The sequence below is a fragment of the Marmota flaviventris genome, chromosome 7 (genome assembly GCF_047511675.1).
Source record: "Marmota flaviventris isolate mMarFla1 chromosome 7, mMarFla1.hap1, whole genome shotgun sequence".
NCBI classification, from domain to species: domain Eukaryota; kingdom Metazoa; phylum Chordata; class Mammalia; order Rodentia; family Sciuridae; genus Marmota; species Marmota flaviventris.
In genome coordinates, this window is record NC_092504.1 from 60,132,948 (window position 1) to 60,157,427 (window position 24,480).

A 24,480-nucleotide genomic window follows, 5' to 3' on the forward strand; every position below is an offset into this window, starting at 1 on the left:
AAAACCACTTTGAGGACAAAATTCATTCCTATTTTCATGATTTGCAACATCATTTTTAAAAAAGAGTGTTTGCCACCTAAAACAATTATTTAATAGCTACATGGATTTTTAGGCTTGGGATAAACTCGTTTGAAGTTTGGTGTCTATTGGAAATGGATGTGTATGACTTTTTAAAATTTATATTTGTTTTAATTTGGTAATAATTTAAAATCTACAGAAAAGCTACCAACTGTGACATTTTAGAGGTAAACTTTGGATAGAGTCATGAACACCTTTGTTACTGGGTTCCTGAAGGGTAATAATAGTAGCTTTCATTTGTCAGTCTCTTAACTTGCCTTAGATACTATGCTGATCTCTTTATATTCTACATTCTCCTTTAATTCCTAACAATTCTTGATGAGTGATAATGGTATTCTCACTTCACAAATGAAGAAAATGAGGCTTAAAAAGAGAAGTGAAGTAAATTGACCAAGACTTTAGAGCTAGAATTCAACCAAGGTGTAGATTTCAAAGCCTAAATTTTATTGCTGATGCTCATGTTTCAGTTATTATGTGGGAAATTTATGTAATAAAGTTAACTGCACAAAAACTGAGGTAGACTTTTTTGTTTTTGGAGGGGCAGTGCTGGGGATCAAAACCAAAACCTTAACATGCTAGACAAGGGTTGTACCACTGATCTAGATTAGTTCCAGGTTAGAACTGTTTTTTGGGGGAGGGGGTTGTGTGTGGGGCACACTGGGGACTGAACCCATAGTCTGATTTATAGGAGGCAAACTCTTTACCACTGAGCTACATCTCCAGACTCCATATTAGAACTGTTTAAGGCATAAGTAGAAGGCTGGTGACTCTTTGCTTCAGTTGAAATTCAGGACATATCTGTGTCTGACTTCCTCTGTCCCCCTCCACTCCTCTCCTCACAGTGTTTGCCTTCACATAAGGCAGTGAGCTACCTTATTAGAAGACCATGTTCTTTAAAGAGTACCAAAGTCACAGCCCACTTCTTCAGCTGTTATTTGTTTATTTTGTATGGTGTTCATGTTTGAGACATCAGGTTTTGAAGTGTGGCCTATTAGAGCTTGCTTTGGAGTTAGATGCTGATTTGAATCCTGTCCTTCCACCCTTGATTGAATTGAACAGGAAAGAGGGGGCTAATACCTTCTCTCTTCAGGGTGTAATGAAGACTGAGTGAAATAAAAATTAGAACCTAGCATATGGTAGATGCTTAACAAAGGATAGTGTTTACTACATGTGGGTTAGAGGAAGAATTTTCTTCTTTTTTTAAATATAGTTAGCCTTGTCACTGTGAATTCTGTAGAAATGATGATGTAGAATTTGAGTATAGGATTTTAAAGCTGAAGAAATTTTTACAGATTATGCAGGTTAAGCCTCCTTGTATTATAGGCCCAGATCACTAAACACCTTGCCAGTATTGCAGAGTTGGGACACTTTTATCTTGTCATTGAATAGAACAACATATCTTTTACATTATGATTTCAAAATAATGTTTGAATGTCACTTGTGTGTATTGTATATATAAATTGACAGGAAAAAGAAGCTTTGCCTGAGTGTATACACTCAATATGGAATAGTAATTTGTCTTCTGAAGAAAATCAATTTACTCTTGAGTTACAGCATGAATAAAACTTATTTCACCTCATTCCATCAGGAAATTCAATAATTCAGCTAGACACAATGGTGCACACCTGTAATCTTAGCTATTCAGGAGGCTGAGGCAGGAGCATTGAAAGTTCCAGGACAGCCTCAGCAATTTACCAAGACCTTGTCTCAAAATAGAAAATAATAAGGACTGGGGATGTAGCTCAGTGTCAACCCCTGCTACTACAAAAGAAAAGTCATAGGTCACTAATTTAGAAGTATTATAGTGCATCAGTGGAGTATATAGTATAATATTAGATGCTTTAATTAATGGTTTAATTTGGATAGGATATTACCAAGTTTGGAATCTCTAACTTCTATATTATCATTTAGTTTCCTCCTTTTTCTACAAGATTAAATCATATTCTTTTCATTGTGGTTTTCCATATTTCTTGCTTTTCTCATCTTTTTCCAATGGAAGGCCTCTTTTCTTTGAATTCTACCTATTTTTCAAATCGATCATCAGTGTCTTCCCTAACTTGCACCCCTAACTTCTTTCCCCTTTCAGCTGTTTTTGTATTTTAACTAGATTGTGCTTTGATTATGCTTTGTACTATTTATATATAGATATATAAACATCTGTATATAAATATTTATATCTATATATATTATTCCTCTATTAAAGTGTCTTTTGATCAAAGGTGTTTTGGATTTTGGGGGTTAGGGTTTTTTTTTTTTTTGTTTGGTTGTTTGTTTGCTTGCTTGTTTGTTTTTGTTTTGGTACTGGGGATTGAACCCAGGGGTGATGAGCATCCCCAGCCACCCCTGCCCTCCCTTTTTTTTTTGAGACAGAGTTTCAGTAAGTTGCTTAGGGCCTCACTAAATTGCTAAGGCTGGTCTCAGACTTGCTATACTTAATGTTTATAAAATTAATGCTTTTATTTGAAAGAAATCAGATCTATAATCATAGCAACTTACAAATATTAGGTACTAAGACTACTTTTTCAGGATATTAGAAAATTTTCAGATTTACTGCTTTCACAGTTCCCTCTGGCTTTTTAAAAATTTTTTTTCTTTCTTTTTTTCAAGTGCTGAGGATTGAGCCCAAGTCTTCGTATATGCTAAGCATTCACTCTACTACTGAGCTACAATTAGAGAATTATATTGTTGATTGTATATTACCAAGCTTTCATACTGTTAAGAATACTCAGAACCAAATAGTAAATATTTATAATTGGATCATAGGATTGTCAGTTAATTCTAATTCATTCACATTAAACTTTTTATATTTTAGAGTCAAATACTTTGTGATTTCTTTTTTAACTTGATGTACAGAAAGACAATGATTTCTGATGATTAAAGCCTTCTTATCCTTGACATACTTTGCAGGGTACAAATCAACACTATTGTGAAATTCCTATGCAGAATTGTTTTTGGTTTTGGGGAGGGGATTAGTTGTAGATGGACACAATACCTTTATTTATTTGTTTGTTTGTTTGTGTATTTATTTTTATGTGTTGCTAAGAATCAAACCCAGTGCCTCCAGCATGCTAAGCGAGAACTCTACCTATTTGAATTCTACCTATTTTTCTGAGCCACAACCCTAGCCCCCTATGCAGTTTTGAATGTTTATGTGTACTAAGTTTTGCATTTGCCTTTCAATTGGTGCATTCTTTTTTTTTTTTTTTTTTTTCCCTTCAGATTGGTGAATTTTAATGTGTGTGACTTTGCTAAGCAAGGGTAAAAAAACAATGGAAAACTTTCAACAACACTAGGGAGTATGCAATTATATACAGCTACCACAAAATACATTTTGGCATCAGTAGGCAAAATTAAAATCATGCACACATGTCATATGGCCCAACAACTCCACTTGTAGTTACTCTAAGATAACTCCCACATCTGTAGAGAAGAAGACATATTCAAAAATATTTCTGTAGCATCTTTTATAATTGAAAGGGCTTAGCTTTCCCAACTATCCAACATCAATTGGTGCATTCTTTTAAAGGTAGTTTCTTGAAAATTCCAAAAGAAGACTTGAATACATTTGATGGTAAATCATGGGGGTGTTTTCTGTTCTAAAGATAAATTGTGAGGTATGAAAGTTGCTAACATCCAGAAAAAGTGTACAGAATTACAATACTAATTTGATGTCTCTTTTAAGGTCAAACTTTGATGATCTGGCTCAGAAAGCAAAAGGGCTAACAATATAGACACAGCTATACTTTTATTTAAAATTAAGGAGTGTGGGCTTAAATTTAGACTGTTTTAGTTTGATCAAGCACAGTATTATTCCATATTTCTATAAATGTGTAATCTGAAATTCCTATTTGGGTTGATGTTTCACATTCCACATTTATAACCAGGTCAATATCATAACTGGAATGAGTTTTCTCTCTTGGCTTGCCTTGCAGTAACAATGTCGGAGAAGACCATAGTAATGATTTATGTTAAAAATCACTTTTGTATCCAAGCAAATATGTCTTTTTAAGCAGTGTCTGTTGCATACCACATGGCCTTTTTGAGGGTTAATTGTGTTGATTATTTAGGGTGATTTTAAAATGCTAGAATCATTTAAATTTTAAATGCTTCTAGCATTATGAAGGTGTATGCCAAAGAATGTGAATTGATGTTCTTGAAGAAAGGATTTTGTCCCCAAAGGAGCATGATGACCCAAAACAACAAAAACCTCTTGTATTTATACAGTGTTTTAAGCAGGCACTGTTATAATTTTAGACATTTTCAGAATGGAGATATAAAATAAGCTGTGTTTGCTGACTGTATTTATCTATATTCTTACTTCCTACCCCCCACTATGTTGCTCAGGCTGGCCTCTAGCTCCTGAGCTCCAGGGATCCTCTTTTGTTAGCCTCTGGAAAAGCTGGGAATATAGGTGCACACCACTGTGCCAAACCATGCGCCTATTTTGATAAATATACTTAGGGCAGAATCACTAACTGAGGTCAAATAAGGCCACACTGTCCCTTGTTTCAATCCTCATACTATAAACAAATGTCCTTTCCTGGTCTACGTAGGTTTATGTTTTTTTTACATTTTGTGATTTTCCTTTCCTTGGGGATTTCTCTATTAAAACTGGCCCCCAAATATTATGGTGAATTCTGTCCTAAATACAAGAAAGCTATGATATGACTTACAGGGCCATTGGCTGTGAGTGCAGTATTAGTAGAGTGAAGTATTATTAGTAGTCTTTAAAGAGAAGTACACATAAGATGAGGTTTTCTATCAGTTTGTCTCTAACCCTGCATTTCCTTTAAGAGCAGTAGTTTACTATCCACTAATTCAGTGTTTGTGGTAATTTTATAGAACATAACTGCCCTGAATAATGAGAACTGAGCTGGGGACAGTGGTACTCACATTTAATCACAGCTACACAGAAGACTGAATAGGAGGATCACAAGTTCAAGGCCAGTCTGGGCATTCTTTAAGACTATTTCAAAATAAAAAGAGTTGGTGATGTACCTCAGTGGTAGAACACCCCAGATTCATTCCTCAATAGTAGAGGAAAATAAAATTCTTAAGTAGCAAGTTAGTTGGTATGTTATAGTGAATATTAGAATTAAAGCAAAATCTAATGTGTTCTGAAAATTTCTTTAAGTTTTTCTCTTTTGTTACTGAAATGAGTGAAAACATTGTAAATAATTCAAATCAATGTATAGTTTTAAATTGCCTTTTTCTTTCTTCCCAACTCATTTCTCATCACTAGGAGTAATCTCTAGTAAAAGTCTCATATATACCCTTATGTGGTGTTTGGGGAGTTTTTGTTTGTTTTGTTTCGTTTTTTATCAATATGTGTATTTATGTAAATAGGTTTCTTTTGAAGAATGAAATCGTTATATTCTGGTATTTGCTTTTTAAAGTAATTTAACAGCAGGTATTGGAGATTTTTCAGTTCACTAATCAGTGAATATAGTAGTTTCACCAGAAGGTTTTTAAAAAAAATATTAATTTCTTTGTTACAAGAAATTAGGCTGAAAGTCTACAGTATCTGTTTATTTTGCTTGAGTTTATTTTGTTTCTTCTGTAAAGTGATTTTGTTTGGGTATTGGTTCAACTGCTGTAACAGAAGCTGGAAAACAGGTTTATTTAAGAGAAGTTTATGTCTTCTCCAACAAACTCTAAGCTAGTAGCAGTCACTACAGTAGGGTATTTCTCAGGAGTCAAGTAGTGCTTTTTGTCTTTTTCTGCCATCCCCTAGAATGCTGAACTTTGAAATGTTGAAAATTCTTTATTACCATCAGGTTCAAGTTCAAGGCTGGGAAAAGGAGAAAGAGTAATGAAAAACAAATAGCTTCATTTTAAGAACATGACCTTGAAGTTACAACTTGTTGGCTGGAATATAGTTATTCTTCATGCCAAGAAGCAAGGAAGTCTTAGAAAGTAGTCCAGGTGGACAGCCATGTATCCAGCTAAAGCATAGAAGCTTCTGATAGCTAAAAGGAAGGAGAGATGAACATTGGGGCACCATTATACAGCACTGAGTTGGTTTTTCAAGTAAGGAGTAAGTGAAGAAATGATCATTGATATCTGTAATTTCTACAGAACAGTACAGATTAGCCATACTTGTGCTAAAATTTTGCTTGGTAAATATCCACTGAAAAATACTAATCTGTGCTTGGACTAAAACATGACCAAGTTTATGTAGTGTTTGAACCATATGTAATATATTTTCCTTTTATTTGATTTTCATTGTCTATAAAAAATATCAATATAATACTTCCTTGTGGAGAGAGATCCCTTATTAATAAACTTCAGCCATCTGGAATATTATTAAGGTATCCAGATATCAAAAACTGTTGGGGACCAGTTTTTTTCATTAGAGTGCTGGGGATCAGACCTAGCAGCAAGCCCTGTGCCCTGAGCTACATCCCCTGCCCATTATGCCATTCTTTAAACAATCTTACTTTTAAATAGAATTGACTTTTTGGGAGGGTACCAAGTATTGAACTCAGGAGCACTCAACCACTGAACCACATCCCCAGCCGTATTTTGTATTTTATTTAAAGACAGGGTCTCATTGAGTTGCTCAGCACCTGCTGTTGCTAAGGCTGAGGCTGGCTTTGAATTCAAGATCCTCCTGCCTCAACCTCCCGAGCTGCTGGTAGAATTGACCTTTTTTATGCTTCCGTTTGTCAGAATACATACTTAATAAACCTATATGTGGGAGGCTGACATAGCATGTGACCAGCGTTTGCTTCCCCTCTTGATCCAAGTGGCACTGCTTCCCCTCTTGATCCAAGTGGCATTGTTATCTGGTTGCTTAAGTAACCGGAGGCGATAGTCCCGATCTTTAGGGTAGAGAAAATACAAATGTGTCTGTGTGCATGGGCTTGCCTTCCTACATCCCCAGGGATTGAGTTACCTTACCTGTCCTTGTGACCCTGGTCCCCTTGACCTTCATTGAATGGAAATTTCTAAAGAATCTGGAGTCCCCCCAATAAAAGTCCACTCCGAAACGTGCTCGCTCTCTCTCGCCAGCCTCTTGTGAGATTCCTCACTCTCCCATTTGGGGATCTTGAGGCCAGGGGCAGAGGAGCCATCACCAGGCTTGATTTAAAGGTAAATTGTATATCTGTGTTAATTTTGATGCCTTAGGAATTTCACTTGAGCAACCTCTAGTTTAGCTATCTGCACAGGTTGTAGATGGCACCTTTAACTTTAACTTGTTATACTTAATTTATTTATATGACTATCTTCTTGAACAAACTCTTCTTGGCCATAGACCATATCTTATTTTGGTTAGCACAAGAACAAATACATGTATACTCAATATGTGTTTATTGACTTAGTAAATGGCTATGCATTCTAGTCTAAAAAATTTGGATATTATTGAGGAAATGGAACCAATTAAGAATATTTTATTGTGATGATTTATTTTTATCAGTTGCTTATTTCATTTTATCTTGAGCACCAGAATGAAGATAGAATCTTTAAAAAAAAAGACTTAAATCATTCATGAGAATATTCTAGAAATTCAAATGAATCAGAAAACCACTTTAAAGGGGCTGGGGATGTGGCTCAAGCAGTAGCGCACTCGCCTGGCATGAGCAGGGTGCTGGGTTCGATCCTCAGCACCACATAAAAATAAAATAAAGATGTATCCACCGAAAACTAAAAAATAAATATTAAAAATCTCTCTCTCTCAAAAAAGAAAGAAAAAAAGAAAACCACTTTAAGGCTCTTTTCTGTTCATTAAAGTATCGTTAAAGTAATACCTTGGGCTAGGGTTGTAAGTCAGGGGCAGAGTGTGTGCTTAGCAGTAGGGAGGCCCTGGGTTTAATCCCCAGTATCAAAAAAAAGTAATACCTGTTCATTATCAAAATTATTGATATAGTTATGTAGTCTGAATTATTTTTTCTATAGATTCATATAGATTGTTATTGCTATGGTATTAAACCAAAGTGATCTCATGCTAAACATACTATTTACAATTTTTTTTACTTATATCTTAAACATCTTTTCATGTGAGTATGTATGCATCTGCTTCATGCATTTATCACTTCATAATGTACATGTATCATTTCACTTGTCTGGTGAGTGAATATTAGATTTCCTTTTAACTATTATAAATATTGCTGCAAAGAACATTCTAGGATATAACACTTTATAGTTCTAGGTGTGTTTTTAAAGTTCCCAAGATAGAAATACCTGACCAAAGGGGTATGTACTTTTTGTCTATGTGTGTATGTGTGCATGTTTTATTGGGGAACCCAGGGCCTCATGCATGCTAGGCAAGTACTCTACCACTGAGATAACTCTTCAGTGTTTTTGTTTGTTTCTTTAAGACAGGGTCTTGTTCCATTGCACAGATTGGCCTCAGATTTACCATTCTTCTACCTCAGCCTCCTAAATGGCTGGGATAACAGGTGTGCACCACTGTGCCCAGCTAATTTATATCTTTGTCTATGCTTGATTCTATTTTTAATTTTTTTAAATTGGAGAATATAAGAAAACATGTCATATATATAAACTTTGTATATTTTTTACAGCCTCAGTAAATCGGTATAATCATCCTGATTAACAAACTGAATATTACCAATAACTCAGAAGTGTTCTTTGTGCTCCAGTCACTGCCCACTCCCAAGAGTAAATACTGGTATATTTATCAATATATTCTATTGGTAAATATATTCAATATATTTCTAATAGCATAGATTAGTTCTGCCTGTTTTGTTTTGCTTGTTTGTTTTTACTGTACCAGGGATTGAACCCAGGGGCGCTTAACCACTAAGCCACATCACCAGTCCTTTTTTACATTTTATTTAGAGACAGGGTCTTGGTAAATTGCTTAGCACCTTGCTAAGTTGCCAAGGCTGGCTTGGAATCCTCCTGCCTCAGCATCCTGAATTGCTGGGATTAAGGCATGTGTGCCCAGCCCTGTTTTTATATTTTATAAAATTGACTTTTTATTTTTGTGAGGCTTATAGACAAAAATATCGTTATTTTAACTCATATTTATCTTTGAGTGACATGCCAAAATCTCATTTATAGAATCTTTGTTAAGAACTGTCATTGAAGAATTTAGAGTAACTTATACCAAATGAGCTAAAAAGGATCTACAAGGGCTGGGGATATAGCTCAGTTGGTAGAGTACTTGCCTCGCATGCACAAGACCCTGGGTTCAATCCTCAGCACCACAAAAAAAATAAAAATAAAAAATAAAAAGGATCTACAATAGTAGTTTTTAAAACTACATTATTTATCAGATATTTTCCAAATATTTTCACCTACTCTGTGACTTACTATTTTCATTGACTTCACAGTATCTTTTGAATAGCAGAAGTTTAAAGTTTTACAAATTGCTTCTTTCCCTCACTATTACATCATGATATTCAGTACAGTTAATTCTTTTGAATAGTTGCGTAGCATTCCACCAAAGAATTTATCACAGTTTATTTGGATTTTCTCTTCCTGATACAGTTGTCTCTAGTTTTTTCCTATTGTAAATAATGCACCAAGATTCATTGTAAAATTCAGCTTGAATTTTAATTCCCATAAATTATTTTAAAATAGAAACATTTCATCCTTATAGGTTTTTGAGACACACTTACAACCTTAAATTTGGTATATAGTTTTTCTTTTTCAAATATATAATGGAAATGTTTAGTTAAAATTATGATATAAATGATTGCTTTTAATTGCTTCCTTTTTTCTTCCATAACCCTATTGCTTTCTTCTTGATTCAGTCATAGCAGGAATATTTATAAAACTAATGATTTCTCTTCATTCCTCAACTTGTATGACTTATTTTATTTGACTACTCTCATAGTTTGTTCAATCCCTATAATGAGATTATAATATTACCTAGATAAATATTTAGATTTGTGAAAGACCATATTCACAATATCGCATTAGTTTGTTTTTTTTTTTTTTCTTTTCAAAATTGGATGGCATAAATTGGTGAAAGGGGAACTTGATTTTTTTTTTTAGTTTTTCTTATTATTTTAATGCTATTTTATTTTTTCATGACAGATTCAAAAGCTTTGTGACCGAGTAGCTTCATCTACTTTATTGGATGATCGAAGAAATGCTGTGCGTGCCCTCAAATCATTATCTAAGGTCTGTAATGCTTTGTAGATTATTAAGTTTCTTAAGTTGGATGTTTATTACTTTAATAACATTATTCTTTTTTTTATGTATAGAAATACCGCTTGGAAGTGGGTATTCAAGCTATGGAACATCTTATCCACGTTTTACAAACAGATCGGTAAGTCTCTGACTTTCCTTAATTTTTCTTGAAATTTTAATTAATTTGTTTTAAAGTTGGCCTCATTATTCCAAAAGATTGACACATTAAAACTATTAAGATTTTGACCCTTAGTTGCCATTTTATTGGAAACTAAGTACAAGCCACTGAGTCAAGCATTGCGATAGACATAAAAATAAGATGAAGAAACTGCTCAGGGTTTGAATTGGGCAAGTTAATTGTTTTGATATTCCCTAGGTGTACTATACCATAATATTATATACATATTACGGCATATCAGTTATCTAGACTTACTGTTTTTTAAGGAAGTAAACTATAGATAAGAGTGAAATATTAAATTTGATGTGTCTTCAGAGAAAGATCACTCAGCCTAGTGTTAGCTCTTTCAGTTTCTTCTTAAGAGATTTTATCTGCGTCTTTAGTTTTAATTACTACATTGATAGCTTTCAAATCTTACCTCTGATCAAATATGTCTTTCAAGCTTTAGTTGGTCATCCCTTCTGTCACACCAATATCTCTCAAAGGTACTTCAAATTCAAGATGTTCACAGTTAATTTATCTCTGGTCCTCCTGCTCCTAACCCTTCTTTGCCCACAATTGCCTTTTGCCCTGAGTTCTTCCCAGTCAGTAGTACTTTTCCATTCAACAAGGGTTTATGCTGAATTTCATCTCTCTCTTTAACCCATTATTAGACCAAAAAACAAGTGGAATCAATGATTTTCTATTTCCTTTATTGGCCTTACTTCTGGCTCTCAGTATTTATTACTTAAACTATTTCCATAGCCTTCTGCTATGTAACAAATAAGTTAAAAATTTGGTGCCTCTTTGGGAACAAATTTTTACCACATGCACATGAGATACAGCACTAAACTCTAGGATATATAAAGAATTCAAAAATCTTAACACCAAAAAAAATATGAAAAAAATGTTTAACATCTCTAGCAATTAGAGAAATGCAAATCAAAACTACTCTTAAGATTTCATCTGAGGGGGGGCCTGGGGTTGTGGCTCAGTGGTAGAGCACTCACCTCGTACATGTGAGACCCTGAGTTTGATCCTCAGCACCACATAAAAATAAGTAAACAAAATAAAGATATTAAAAAAAAAGATTTGATCTCCAGTCAGAATGGCAGCTATTAAGAAAACAACAATACGTGTTGGCGAGGATGTGGGGAAAAGGCACACTCATACATTGCTGGTGGGACTGCAAATTGGTGCAGCCAATATGGAAAATAGTATGGAGAATCCTTGGAAAACTGAGAATGGAACCACCATTTGACCCAGCTATCCCACTCCTCAATCTATACCCAAAGGACTTAAAAACAGCATACTACAGGGACACAGCCACCTCAATATTTATAGCAGCACAATTCACAATAGCTAAACTGTGGAACCAACTAGATGCCCTTCAGTAGGATTAAAAAAATGAGGTATATATACACAATGGAATATTATTCAGTATTAAAAGAGAATAAAATCATGGCATTTATAGGTAAGAGTTGGAGAAGATAATGCTAAGTGAAGTTAGCCAATCCCAAAAAACCAAATGCCAAAATGTTTTCTCTGATTTAAGGATGCTGATTCATAATGTGGTTGGGGGATGGGGGCATGGGAGGATAAGATGAACTTTAGATAGGGCAAAGGGAAGGGAGGGGACAGGGGTAGGAAAGACGATGGAATGAGAGGGACATCATTACCCTAAGTAATGTATGAAGACACAATGGAGTGACTCTACTTTGTGTACAACTAGAGGTATGAAAAATTGTGCTCTATATATGTAATATGAAGTGTAATGCATTCTGTAGTCATATATAGCAATTACAATTAAAAAAAAAGATTCACCACAGAAGTTTGTTGTCTTCTGCAGGAAAAAAAAAAATTGGTGGCTCAATAAATATTTATTTCCTCAATTTCTATGGATCAGGAATTGAGAGGCTTAGCACTCAAGGTATCTTAGGAGGTTACAGTAAAGATAACAGCCAGGACTATAGTCATCTGAAAGCTTAATTTGGACTGGTGATCTCATTGCAAGAGGTTCACTCATACTGCTTTTGGCAAGAGGCCTCAGTGAGTTGGGCATGGTGGCACATGCCTATAATTCCAGAGGCTGGGGAGGCTGAGGCAGAAGGATGAAAAGTTTAAGGCCAGCCTCAGCAACGTAACAAGGCCCTAAGCAACTTAGTGAAACCCTGTCTTAAAATAAAAAATAAAAATATCCGGGATATAGCTCAGTGGTAAAGAATCCTGGTTCCATCTCCAATACAAAAATAAATAAACAAACAAATAAATAAATAAAGGGGCCTCAGTGCCTTATTGTGTTGTTCCCTCAATAGGGCTGCTTGAGCATTCTCATGTTATGGCATCTGGCTTCAGAACAAATCATCCTAGAGAGAACAAAGAGAAAGCCAGTATGCCTCAGAAGAGAGCCAATTAATCTTAGAAGTCACCATCCATCTCTCCACATTTTGGTTGTCAGAACTAAATTAATAAGTACAGCCTGCGTGTAAGGGGAGGAGAATTAAGTTCCACCTTTTGAAGAGTAGTTGTATTAAGAGTTTTAAACATAACTTAAACTACCACCACCTCCAAACTGTATCTTTGCCTCTGATTTCTTTGTCATCTAACTATGTAATGCATTTTACTAGCTCAATGTAATGTGATATTCAAATTTTTGAGGCAAATAATGTAAAGGTCGGTGTATTGCTTTAGCAGTCCAACTATAGACTGTTTTTTGGTTATAATTCAGTAATGCTCAACTTCTTATTCATACCAGTTAGGATTTTTCTTCTTCCTGTACAGCATAACCCAAATTAACTACTTTTTCAAGGCCAAGTTAGTCTCATACATTTGAATAAACTCACTGGATTTGTCAGAACTGTATTATTAACATAATAGTGGTTAATTATGTTAGGTGGAATAATCCACACCCTCACCCACAAAGATGTCTACATCCTAAGCACCAACATCTCTGAATGTTACCTTAGATGGCAAAAGGGACTTTGTAGATGTAATTAAGAACTTTGAGGTGGAGATATTAGCCTGGATTATCCAGGGGCACTCGTTGGATCACAAAGGCCTTCACAGGCAAAATAGGAAGGCAACTATTGCTGGCTTTGAAAATGGAGGAAGGGAGCCATCAGCCAAGAAATGTTTGTGACTTCTGGAAGAGCTGGAAAAAGAAGCAGATTAATATAATGATTATACATACTTACAATCTTTGTTTATCTCATGTGTGTTAAATCATATGTGCATTTTTCACTGAGTCTTACAAATTTCGTAATGAAACAATTGCCATCTCAATATGGGAAATAAAATGCTACCTCTCACAGTGATCTTTATTGTCATTTTAATTGCATAGCAGAAAATAAGTAGATATTCTTGATAAAGGTTAAATAATAGATTTTAAAAATTATTACATATTTACCGTGTTCCAGGTTCTGTACTTTTTTGTGCCAAATTCTTCTTTTCATTGCCTCTGAAACTTGCCTAGTTTCCTGTTTTCAAAGTGTTCTGTGAATATGTTTTTAAAACTTCATTGAGTGTAAAAAAATCTATATTCTGCAGCCATCTTTCCACATGTCCTCATCTTAATTACTATTGCATGTTACTTCTCCTGTCCTACATAAACACTCAGAATTCTTCTACTGAATGCTCTTTATCTTTAGTATATCACAAAAAGTTGTGTTCCCTCTCTTGGTACAACCTGACACCCATCTGGCCATGGGTCTGATTCTCCTATCACTATCTGAAAAAGAGACTGCTCGTTCTCCTGACTCCTACACTCAAGGCCCACTGATATTCCCAAACCAGGACACTTCAGTGGTTTTGTTTTCTTTAATTAAGATATAATGTATATGTCAAAAATTTACCCCTTTTTTGTTGTGCATTTCAGTGCTTTTAGTCACAAAGTTATACAACAAACATCACTGTCTAATTTCAGAACATTTACATCAGAAAGAAATCCTATATCTATTAGTTCTCATTCTCTATTCCTTACTCCCCCCAGTACCTAGTAACCACTAATCTACTTTTTTATTTGTACCCAAGATTTGAACCCAGGAGTGCTTAACTACTGAGCCACATCCCCAGTCCTTTTTTATTTTGAGATAGGGCCTTGCTAAGTTGCTGAGGCTGACTTCAAACTTGTTATCCTCCTGCCTCAGTCTTCTGTGTTACTGGGATTACAGGCTTATGCCACCACACCCAGTTCTAGTTTTCTGTCTATAAATTTGATTATTTGGGACATTTCATTAAAAAGATGGAATCATATGTTATATGCTCTTTGTGTGTGGCTTCTTTCACTCACATATTTTAAGGTTCATCCATGTTGTAGCATGTATCAGCACTCTATTTCTTTTTATAGCTGAATAATATTCAAAGTGTATTGGTACATACTACATTTTGTTTATCTATTCATCAGTTGCAATTATTTCCATTTGGGGCTATTATGAATAATACTGCTATGAACATTCGTGTGTTCATTTTTGTATGGATACACACTTTCAATTCTATTGGATATATATATAGGCATACAGTTTTGGGTCATTTGATAACTCTGTAGTTAACTTTTTTTTTTTTTTAGTACTGGGGATTGAATTTAGGGACACTCTACCACTGGGCTATATTCCCAGCCTTTTTTATTATTATTATCATCATTATTTTTTATTTCAAAACAGGGTCTCACTAAATTTCTGTGGCTGGTCTCAAATGCCTTGGTCTCCTTAGTCTCTGGGATTATAGGCATGAGTCATGTGCCTTGCTGTGGTTAACTATTTGAGGAATTGCCATACTGTTCCACAGAGGATGTACCATTTTACATTTACACCAGCAATATATGAAAGTCCAATTTTTCCATGTCTTTGTTATTATCTTTTTTTTTTTTTTTTTTTTTTTTTTTATATTTATTTAGTTTTAGTTTTCAGCGTCCACAACATCTTTGTTTGTATGTGGTGCTGAGGATCGAACCCAGGCCGCACACATGCCAGGCGAGCGCGCTACCGCTTGAGCCACATCCCCAGCCCCCATATTATCTTTTTTTTAATGGGCATACAGTGCTATTAATTTCATTTTCTGAATTTGGTTTGATTTACCTTTTCCTAATGACTAATGATATTGAACATCTCTTCATGTGCATATTGATGGTATGTGTGTCTTTTTAAAGAATTGTCTATTCAGATTCCTTGCCCATTTTTAAAATAAGCTTATTCATCTTTTAATGTTGAGTTACAGAAGTTTTCATGTATTCTGGATACAAGGCCCTTTTTAAATATGTAAGTTCTTTCATTTTGTGGATTGTCTTTTCACTTTTTTGGTGGTATCCTTTGAAGCACAGCAGTTTTTAATTTCCATGAAATGCAATTTATCTGTTTTATCTTTTGTTATGTGTGATTTTGGTGTCATATTTAAAAAAAAAAACATTGCCTAATCCAAGATTTTGCAGATTTATGCCTGTATTTTCTTCAAAGAGTTTTATAACTTCAGCACCTGCATTTAGGTGTTCATCCATTTTGAGTTAATTTTTATATAAGGTGTGAGAAAGGAGCCCCACTTCATTCTTTTGCATGTTCATATCTAATCGACCCAGTACCATCTGTTAAAGAGATGATTCTTTCTTTATTGAATGATCTTGGCCACCTTGCAGAAAATCAGCTCAAATAAATACTGCTATTTATTTCTGGATTTTCAGTACTATTCTGGTGATCTATATGTGTATCATCCTGTACCATGCTGTCTTGATTACTGTAATTTTGTATTAAATTTTGAAATCTGCAAATATGAGTTCTTTTTTAAAAAATATCTTTATTTTGTTAATTCATTTTTATGTGGTGCTGAGGATCCAACCCAGTGCCTCACATGTGCGAGACCAGTGCTCTGCCACTGAGCCACAACCCCAGCCCCAAATATGAGTTCTTAAACTTTGTTGTTCTGTTTTTTTTTTATTATTGCTTTCTTCAACATTATTTATTAGTATAGCAAAATAATAAATGTCACTGATAATAGATGGAAGGTGAAAATTGTTTGTTGTTGTTATTGTGTGGTGTTTTTTCTTTTTTGAGCACAGGGGAACTTAACAATTGAATCACATCCCTAGCCCACCTCCCCACCCCCCGCTTTTTTTTTTTTTTTTTTTTTTTGGTACCAGGGATTGAACTCAAGGGCACTTGACCACTGAGCCACATCCTCAGCCCTATTTTGTATTTTATGTAGAGACAGGATCTCACTGAGTTGCTTAGCATCTCGCTTTTGCTGAGGCTGGTTTTAAATTTGCGATCATCCTGCCTCAGCCTCCCAAGTCATCTACCCCTTTTTTTATTCTTTATTTTGAGATAGGATCTTACTATCTTTCTTCAAGCCTCATTTAGTTGCTAAAGCTGACTTTGAACTTGACAATTCCCCTGTCTCAGCCTCTGGAGCTGCTGGGAAAAAATGCTATTTTAATGAGCATTTGTAGAAGAATGAAAATGGCTGAAACAGATATTTAAATACTTCCTGCCCCAACCCCAGTTCCTCACCCTAAAAACAAAATCACACTACCTTAACAAGGTTCATTAACTAAACTTACATCCATTGAAGGAGACATTGAACATTTTCTAAGAATTCTCAATGCCTTGGAAATATATTCCTAAATTGTTTTTAAAGCTTAATATAAAAATCCCAATTCCATTAAAGTTATTTTGATAGTACATATGTTTAGAAAAACGACTTAAGTGAAGAAGATCTAAATTTTGGTATATGTCAGGCTTTCCACAATAAACTTATTGCCGTTATTTGCCAATTTTTCATTTTCTAAATGCTTGCAAAATGAGCTTGCACAAAAAGAACTTTAACAGAGAAGAAACATGTAAGCTCTTCAAAAAGTTATTACTAAAATGTATTATTCACATGCCTGTGTGTAGTGTATTAAAGGCTTAGTAACTCTAAGACCCTGGCTAATCACAGCAAATTGAGGGAATGGGCAAGATTTTCTCCAGCTTCAACAGCCCATTATAAACCAAGGGCTAGTGCTGAAAGAGAGAGGCCTCAAAGCCCCATTACCAGTTCATCAGCACTCTTTATACATGGAGAGTGTGAAACTTCAAATACAAAGTCAGTTACTTCTGAAATAATGCTGAAATAAGCATCCATAACACAGCAGGCTGCAGGCATATAGGATATATAAGGGAGCTAAAATTACAACCCAAAGTAAAGCTGGGAAGAATTCCAGGTGCTGGCTCAATCTCCAAATGAGTTTTATAAATACAATTACAAATTATTCAGTTTACATTAATGGACCCTGAAATGCAGTTTTCTTTAGATCTGTTCATGATGCCCACTTGGAGACTCTCACCTCTGACCCTGGGCCACAGAGTTCTTCCAAGATCTCCATCTTTGTTTTTTTTGGCTATTCTGAATACAATACCTTTCCATATGACCTTTTATTATCAGTTTGTCAGTTTCTGCAAAAATGGTAGCTCGTGTTTCGATGGGTTGCGTTGAATTTATATATCAATTTGCGGTTTATTACTGTATTAACAATATTGCCTTTTTCTATCTATGAACACAGGGTATCGTTTTATTTATTTAGTTCTTGGACACTTTTTTCAACACTATTTTGCATTTTTCAGTGCATGAGTCTTATGATTTTTAGTAAAGTTTATTTCAAAATATTTTATTATTTGTACCAATCTTCTTGATGTTATTTACACACAATTTTCTTAAATTCATTTTCTGATTATTCAGTGGATTTTTGTATATTCCTTGTGTCTTGTGACTTTGCTGAATTTATTAGTTCTAACAATTTTTTAGTGGATTCCTTAGGATTTTCTATGTATAAAATATGTCATCTATGAGTAGGTGTAGTTTTACTTTTCCTTTCCAATCTATGTACCTTTTCATTTTCTTGTGTAGTATTCTAACTTGAACTTCCATTTCATTGTTGGATAGAGATGGTAAGAGATAGAGGTGGTAAGCTGGAACATTGCTATCATATTCCTGATCTTAGAGGGAACACATTCATCCTTTCATCATTACATATAGTTGTGAGGTTTTTGTTTTGTTTTGTTTTTGGTGGTGAGGGGACCTGTATTTCATTCTTGCTACTACTCTAAATGCTGTCATCATCCTACATGATTTCAGAATTTGACTGTCAGCACAACAAAATGTTATACATCCTCATTTTATAAATTGTATAGTCACCCTAAAGGTTTTTTTTTTTTCTTAAGAGAATAAAGTGTGGTGAAGGTAGTCCAACTACATATAATACTATATGTCTATGTGATAAACGGAGGGCTATGTAGCTATCCACACATACATAAAATTAACCAAGTTGTGCTAATTTTGTTGCTTTTGAAGTTAGATTTATTTTACATCTTTATTTTTTATTCATTTATCTCTTTATATTTTTGGTACTAGGGATTTGAGCCCAGAGATACTCTGCCACTGGGCTATATTCTCAACTCTTTTTTATTTTTTATTTTGAGACAGACTATTGATAAGTTGCCCAGGCTAGTCTTGAATTTGCAATCTTCCTTCCTTAGCCTCCCAAATATAGTCATGCACTCAATTTCTGGCTACAAATTGATAATTTTTTTAGAAATATATAGAGACAGGGGTGTGTGTGTGTGTGTGTGTGTGTGTGTGTGACTAAATGGGATTGTTCTATTAGTTAATTTTGGGGTTAATTTTTTTTTCACTTGGCATTGTATCTGGGTGTTTTAATTACTTTGCCATTAAATATTCTTTGAAAATATAGTTCTTCCATTGCTACCTTAAAGTGTATGGATTTGCCATAGTATTTTTTAAAATATTTTTTTAAGTTGTAGATGGACACAATATCTTTATTTATTTCCATGTAGTGCTGAGGTTAGAACCCAGTGCCTCACGCATGCGAGGCAAGTGATCTCCCACTGAGCTACAGCCCCAGTCCCGCCATGGTAATTTTTTGTTATTGAACATTTAAGTTGTTTGCACACTCTTTGTAGTTTGCACACTGATATTTTTAATATTAGAGCATATTTTTACAAGTGGAATTAATGTTTCCTTTAGTCTTGCTGAAAACTGTCTAAAAATGATCATAACAGTTTACACTCTAACTAGCAGTGTATAATAATTTCTTTTTTTCAGTTCGGATTCTGAAATAATAGGTTATGCTTTGGACACATTATATAATATAATATCTAATGATGAAGAAGAAGAAGTAGGTAAGTTCCCACTTATTTTATTGTGTTTTTATGCAAAAGTTAACTGGGTTGTACCAGTTTTGCAGATTTTAAATTGGTGTTTATTTTACAAGTTTATTTATTTATTTTTCTTCTTATTATTATTTAATCACAAAATAAGTAAGTTCAGCCCTTGCAAATGTCTTTAGGATGATTGTTTTGTGTGTGATTTGGGAAATTATGAGGAAATGGAATAAAATCTTTTCTTGAGTGATATTTCTCTCCTCTTTGTATTTGGTTTTAGGTAGTGTGCAGATTAGCCAATTTTGAGTTAAAAACCACGTTTGGCTATTGACTGGAAATTAACTATTTTATATATGTGTTATTATGATAAGCATTACAAAATGAGAGGATTTTTTCATAATAAATTCTTAAACTTTTTACTTATGTTAGTTTATAAAGCATGATTTATTAAGTTTATAAAGCTTTTTTCCATTTACATTGTCTGGTTGGTGTGAAATTATATATATATATATATATATATATATATATATATATTTTTTTTTTTTTTTTTTTTTTTTTTTTTCTTTGGGTAGCTGTAGATAAACAGCATGCCTTTATTTCATTTGTTTCATTTTTATGTGGTGCTAAGGATTGAACGCAGTGCCTCACACATGCTAGGCAAGTGCTCTGCCACTGAGCTATAGCCCCAATCCATGAATCTGTTTGAATCCACACATTTGTTTGGTACATTCTCCTTTTCCTTTTTTGTTTCAAATATTTGCATACTTAAGGTAGTCTGTTGTTAATTTTATTGTCACTTTGTGAAACACTTGACTGAAAGTCTGTATATTTTGTCTATATGTTTTGTTCTATATGTTGTTTTGTTCTGAAGTATTATTTATATTTTATTCTATATATTCTATATTGTTATTCTATATAATCTATATGCTCTTTATTTTATTCTATAAAATAAAATTCTATAAAGTAAATAACACTTTAGGCAATAAAATTTTAGACGATTTATTTAAAAATATTTGAATATATATATATATATATATATATACACACACACACACACACACACACACGTATGTATACATGTTTACCTATCTATATTCAGTAAGAACTGGAAGATTACCAGTTCAGAGACCACTTATGTATTGATATTATCCCTTTGGTTAGAATTATAAAATGATATTTATATTCAGTATCAATATTGATGTTAAAATTCTGAGTAGACATAGCATAAAGAAATGTAGATATATGTTGATCTTGTTCATATTTTATTGAAATAAAAGTAGAGCAGAAATATATGTAGATATAAAATTCATAGAATACTAGTAATAGGAACATGTAAAATGAAGTTGTGTTGAATACTCTCAATTCCAAGAAGAGAAAATGAAATGCAATACAAGTGTTCAAACATGCTAAAGGAAGGCTTTCCTTTTTATTTTTTCTTAGTTATTTCATATTAGAAATGTAGCTTTTCTTCTTAGTGTGCAGGGAATAACTTCTCTCTTTAAAAAAAAAAAAAAGTGCATAGTAACAATATTTTGTAGTTAGGTAGTTTCCCTTGTCACAATCTTAGAATATAATCATGTTTAGTACCTGCTTTTTCTGTTTTCCTTTTTGTATTTGGGCTTTTTTTTTTTTTTTTTTTTTTAAGCATCTAAAAATCCTTTGGCTAAAACAGGAAAAACAATTCTTTATATAAACAGTAGTAGAATAAATTTTTGTAGGATTTTTCTTCTGAAAATTTACTCATTCTGAATCGATTTTTAGAAACTAAATATTGAGAAATGTATCCTTTAGTTATTGATACGTTATTTACTGTTTCATTGAAAGGTAATTCTTAGCTGACATAATAAATCTATTTTAGAGTTCTTTTCCTTGAGGGTTACCTTAATTTAGTGATAAATCTGTTTCATGATCCTAAAGATATAGCAAATGCTGTATCTTTTAGGGTGTCTCAGCTATTTGACTAAAATGAGTATTAGTCTCTTAATTTTCTTTTTTAAGCTATTTTACATGTATACAACTACATTTTTATAAAGCTGTTTTATTACCTACTTGTCTTTTATTTATTTTTGTCTACTTTTCCAGATGATTTTGCAGGTAATAGATTGCATTTACATATGCATGATGCTTTTAGGCATAATTTTTAATAATAAAATTTTTAATAATAAAAAAGGACACTGTCAAGTTATGTTTTTTCTAGCTGGTAAAAAGTGAGATTTGATTCACTGTGTCAGAATTCCTTAATTGAAGAGGAATATTTGATAATATTTGATAAACTGTTATTCTTATCACTACTAAATGTGTTTACTCTCTTAGAACACACACACACACACACACACACAAATGTTCTAGTGCTTTTAAAAATAAAATCAAAGCATTTTGTCTTGTAGGACAATTTATCTAAATTATTTTGTTTGTACTTCCAAAAAAGTTTTAGACAGTTTATTTAAAAATAATATTTGAATATGTATATACATATGTATCTACGTATACACATTTGCCTATCTATATTTAATAAGAACTGGAAGATGAAAAACAAAACAAACAAACAAAAAAAGAACTGGAAGATGTTCCAGTTTAGAGACTATTTATATATTGATATTATCCCTTTAAAATAATACATGCACAATAATATTCTAGTTACTGACATTTTTTACATTAATTCATAGAATTCAATTGTACTTTAGTGGAATGTCAAATTCTATTTACTTTTCCTCATAATTAAAGTAACCAAGTTTTATTTTACTAATTTTTCTGAGATACTTAACTTCTTAAAATGAAGAATGAAATATTCTTGTATGAAATAGATTTAAAATGGTACATAACAAAGTTGCCTATACCTAACAGAGAAACAACAAAGAAACTAACTTACTGTACTTGGCATTGCCTTTTGCAACATTTGAATCCCTTGTTAGAAATCAGAAAACTCCAGAGCAATGTACCTTGATTCTTTTCAAGCCATTTCCTTTTTGGAGAGTACAGACTAATAGTTGTTGTTTCTATTATTATTTTTCATATTTATAAAGAGCTTTAAAATTTGCAGAGTCCTTTCATGTTCACTATCTCACTATCCTCATAGCAGTCTGTGAGGTAGGTGTTATTTTTCTCTTTTCTAAAAATGAGAAAATGAAAGCCTAGAGACTACGTAATTTATACAGTATCATCCAGTTAAGAGAAGAATGGTATTTTCTTACTGTCATTTTTTAAGTATTCCATAGATTTCTAATTGAATAAGTAGTGGCCAATTTTATTTTTTATTTTTCTGTCTAGATTCTTTATTAAATTGCATAATTTACATAACGGGTTTATAGAAGGTTCAGACAACCATTTAAAAACATAGGTATACTTGTTTAACTGATAGACCACAGTGCAAAAGAAGATTACTTCATATTCCTGCTCTCTGAATAGGACTACTTTTATAGAGAATCTATAATTTTGTTCTCTTAATATGGGTTGTGAACTTGGTATAAAGTGGAGGTCTGAATGAAAGTCCAGTTATATTTTAAAATATTGTTTACCTTTCAGGAAAAAAGTACAACTATAAATAAATGTATCTATAGGTGTTGAATTAAAAGTGTTCAGAGGGATATAAGGACTTAAAAAATGTAGTCTTTGATTTTGCTTATCTCTATCAAGTTTATTTTCATTGTAGTAACAAAGGACATTTCATTTTTAGTTTTTCACTTGTCTTACAGTAGAAGGTCATTTACTTTTACAGGTTATAATAAGTAGGTATAATATATAAACTATACCGTGTAAAAAATAAACAGCTCTAGGATTTGCAATATAGTATACTAGATGAGAGAGTGTTTACTTAACTCCTACCTGTATGTGTGTGTGTGTGTGTGTGTGTGTGTGTGTGTGTATATGCCGCAGTCTGGCTGGGCACAATCAGGAGCCACTTGTCAAAAGAAACTAACTTTATTTTTAGAACAAAACACGCCAAACAAAACAGCCTCTCAGGAAAAACCCTCAGAGCCTCAACTGCCACCACAGGCTTTTTACAAGCCTCTCTCCCACACAAGCTTCTTCTCCACCTCCCACAAACCTCCTGCTCTTGAGGCCGATTGGCTGGGTCACGTGGGCGGAGCCAAAAAAGTCCCCCAATGAGCAGCTCCGTGGTCTGAAAGGGCAGGGAAACAGTCCAATGAGCATCACCGCAGAGGAGCCAATCAGCTAGATGTTGCTGGGGCCGAGGAGCCAATCAGCTAGATGTTGCTGGGGCCGCTGTGAGCCAATCATCAGCCGGCAGCTGGAAGTTTGCTGGGGCCCCTTCGGCTGTGGCTCTCAACATCTCCCCCTCTCTGTTTAAACAACAAGCATGTGGTTTAGGGACCGTGCCTGTTAGGCAGTCCAATTCAACATATGGTCCTTACCCATCATCGGATGAACTGACCTCTAGGCATCAGCCTCCTGTCTTAGGTTGGTACCACTGCAATTGGATCATACCCGTCACTGACTACCGGTCCAGCATACAGCTATACTTGTGGATAGGCCTTTGCACCAGTGGGGGGGTGAGGTTCTTTGCCTCACCTCTGTTGGCCCCCAAATTTTAGACCATCACTAGTAGAGGAGGATGCAAAATGCCATGACATTAAGCCAATTGAGGGCTCCTTTGAAAAATTGTACCACCGGTGACATCATCAGCAAAAATACCCCAACACTACCACAAGTCGCTGCACCAACAGATAGTTCACAATGCATACAGGTGAGCTCATAATGTGTCCAGGCAAGTTCTGCAAGCAGTTCAGTGATGGCTATTGTAGAAGCTGTAGATTGGTTTTATCTTTGACTTCACCAGCACTGGGATGAAGATAGGAATTCTAGCAATAATGGCTAAAGAAAAAATTATGTAACATTACAGAAGGCACTAAAAGAAAACAATTTTCTTAACAATTTACATTGTCTTCACCGGCACTGGGATGAAGATAGGAATTCTGGCAATAATGGCTAAAGAAAAAATTATGTAACATTACAGAAGGCACTAAAAGAAAACAATTT

At 33.9% G+C, this 24,480-nt stretch overlaps 1 protein-coding gene across 2 annotated transcripts in view; it reads left to right on the forward strand.

The window, feature by feature from the left end:
• The window catches only part of Uso1 (USO1 vesicle transport factor), a 75,013-nt gene that overhangs the window by 913 nt on the left and 49,620 nt on the right, over positions 1–24,480 (forward strand). For both annotated transcript variants that reach the window (XM_027939840.3, XM_027939841.3), the window contains exons 2-4: positions 10,087–10,173; positions 10,257–10,321; positions 19,424–19,500. In XM_027939840.3, the coding sequence (XP_027795641.1) occupies positions 10,087–10,173; positions 10,257–10,321; positions 19,424–19,500 (229 nt within the window). The remainder of the gene's footprint in view (positions 1–10,086; positions 10,174–10,256; positions 10,322–19,423; positions 19,501–24,480) is intronic.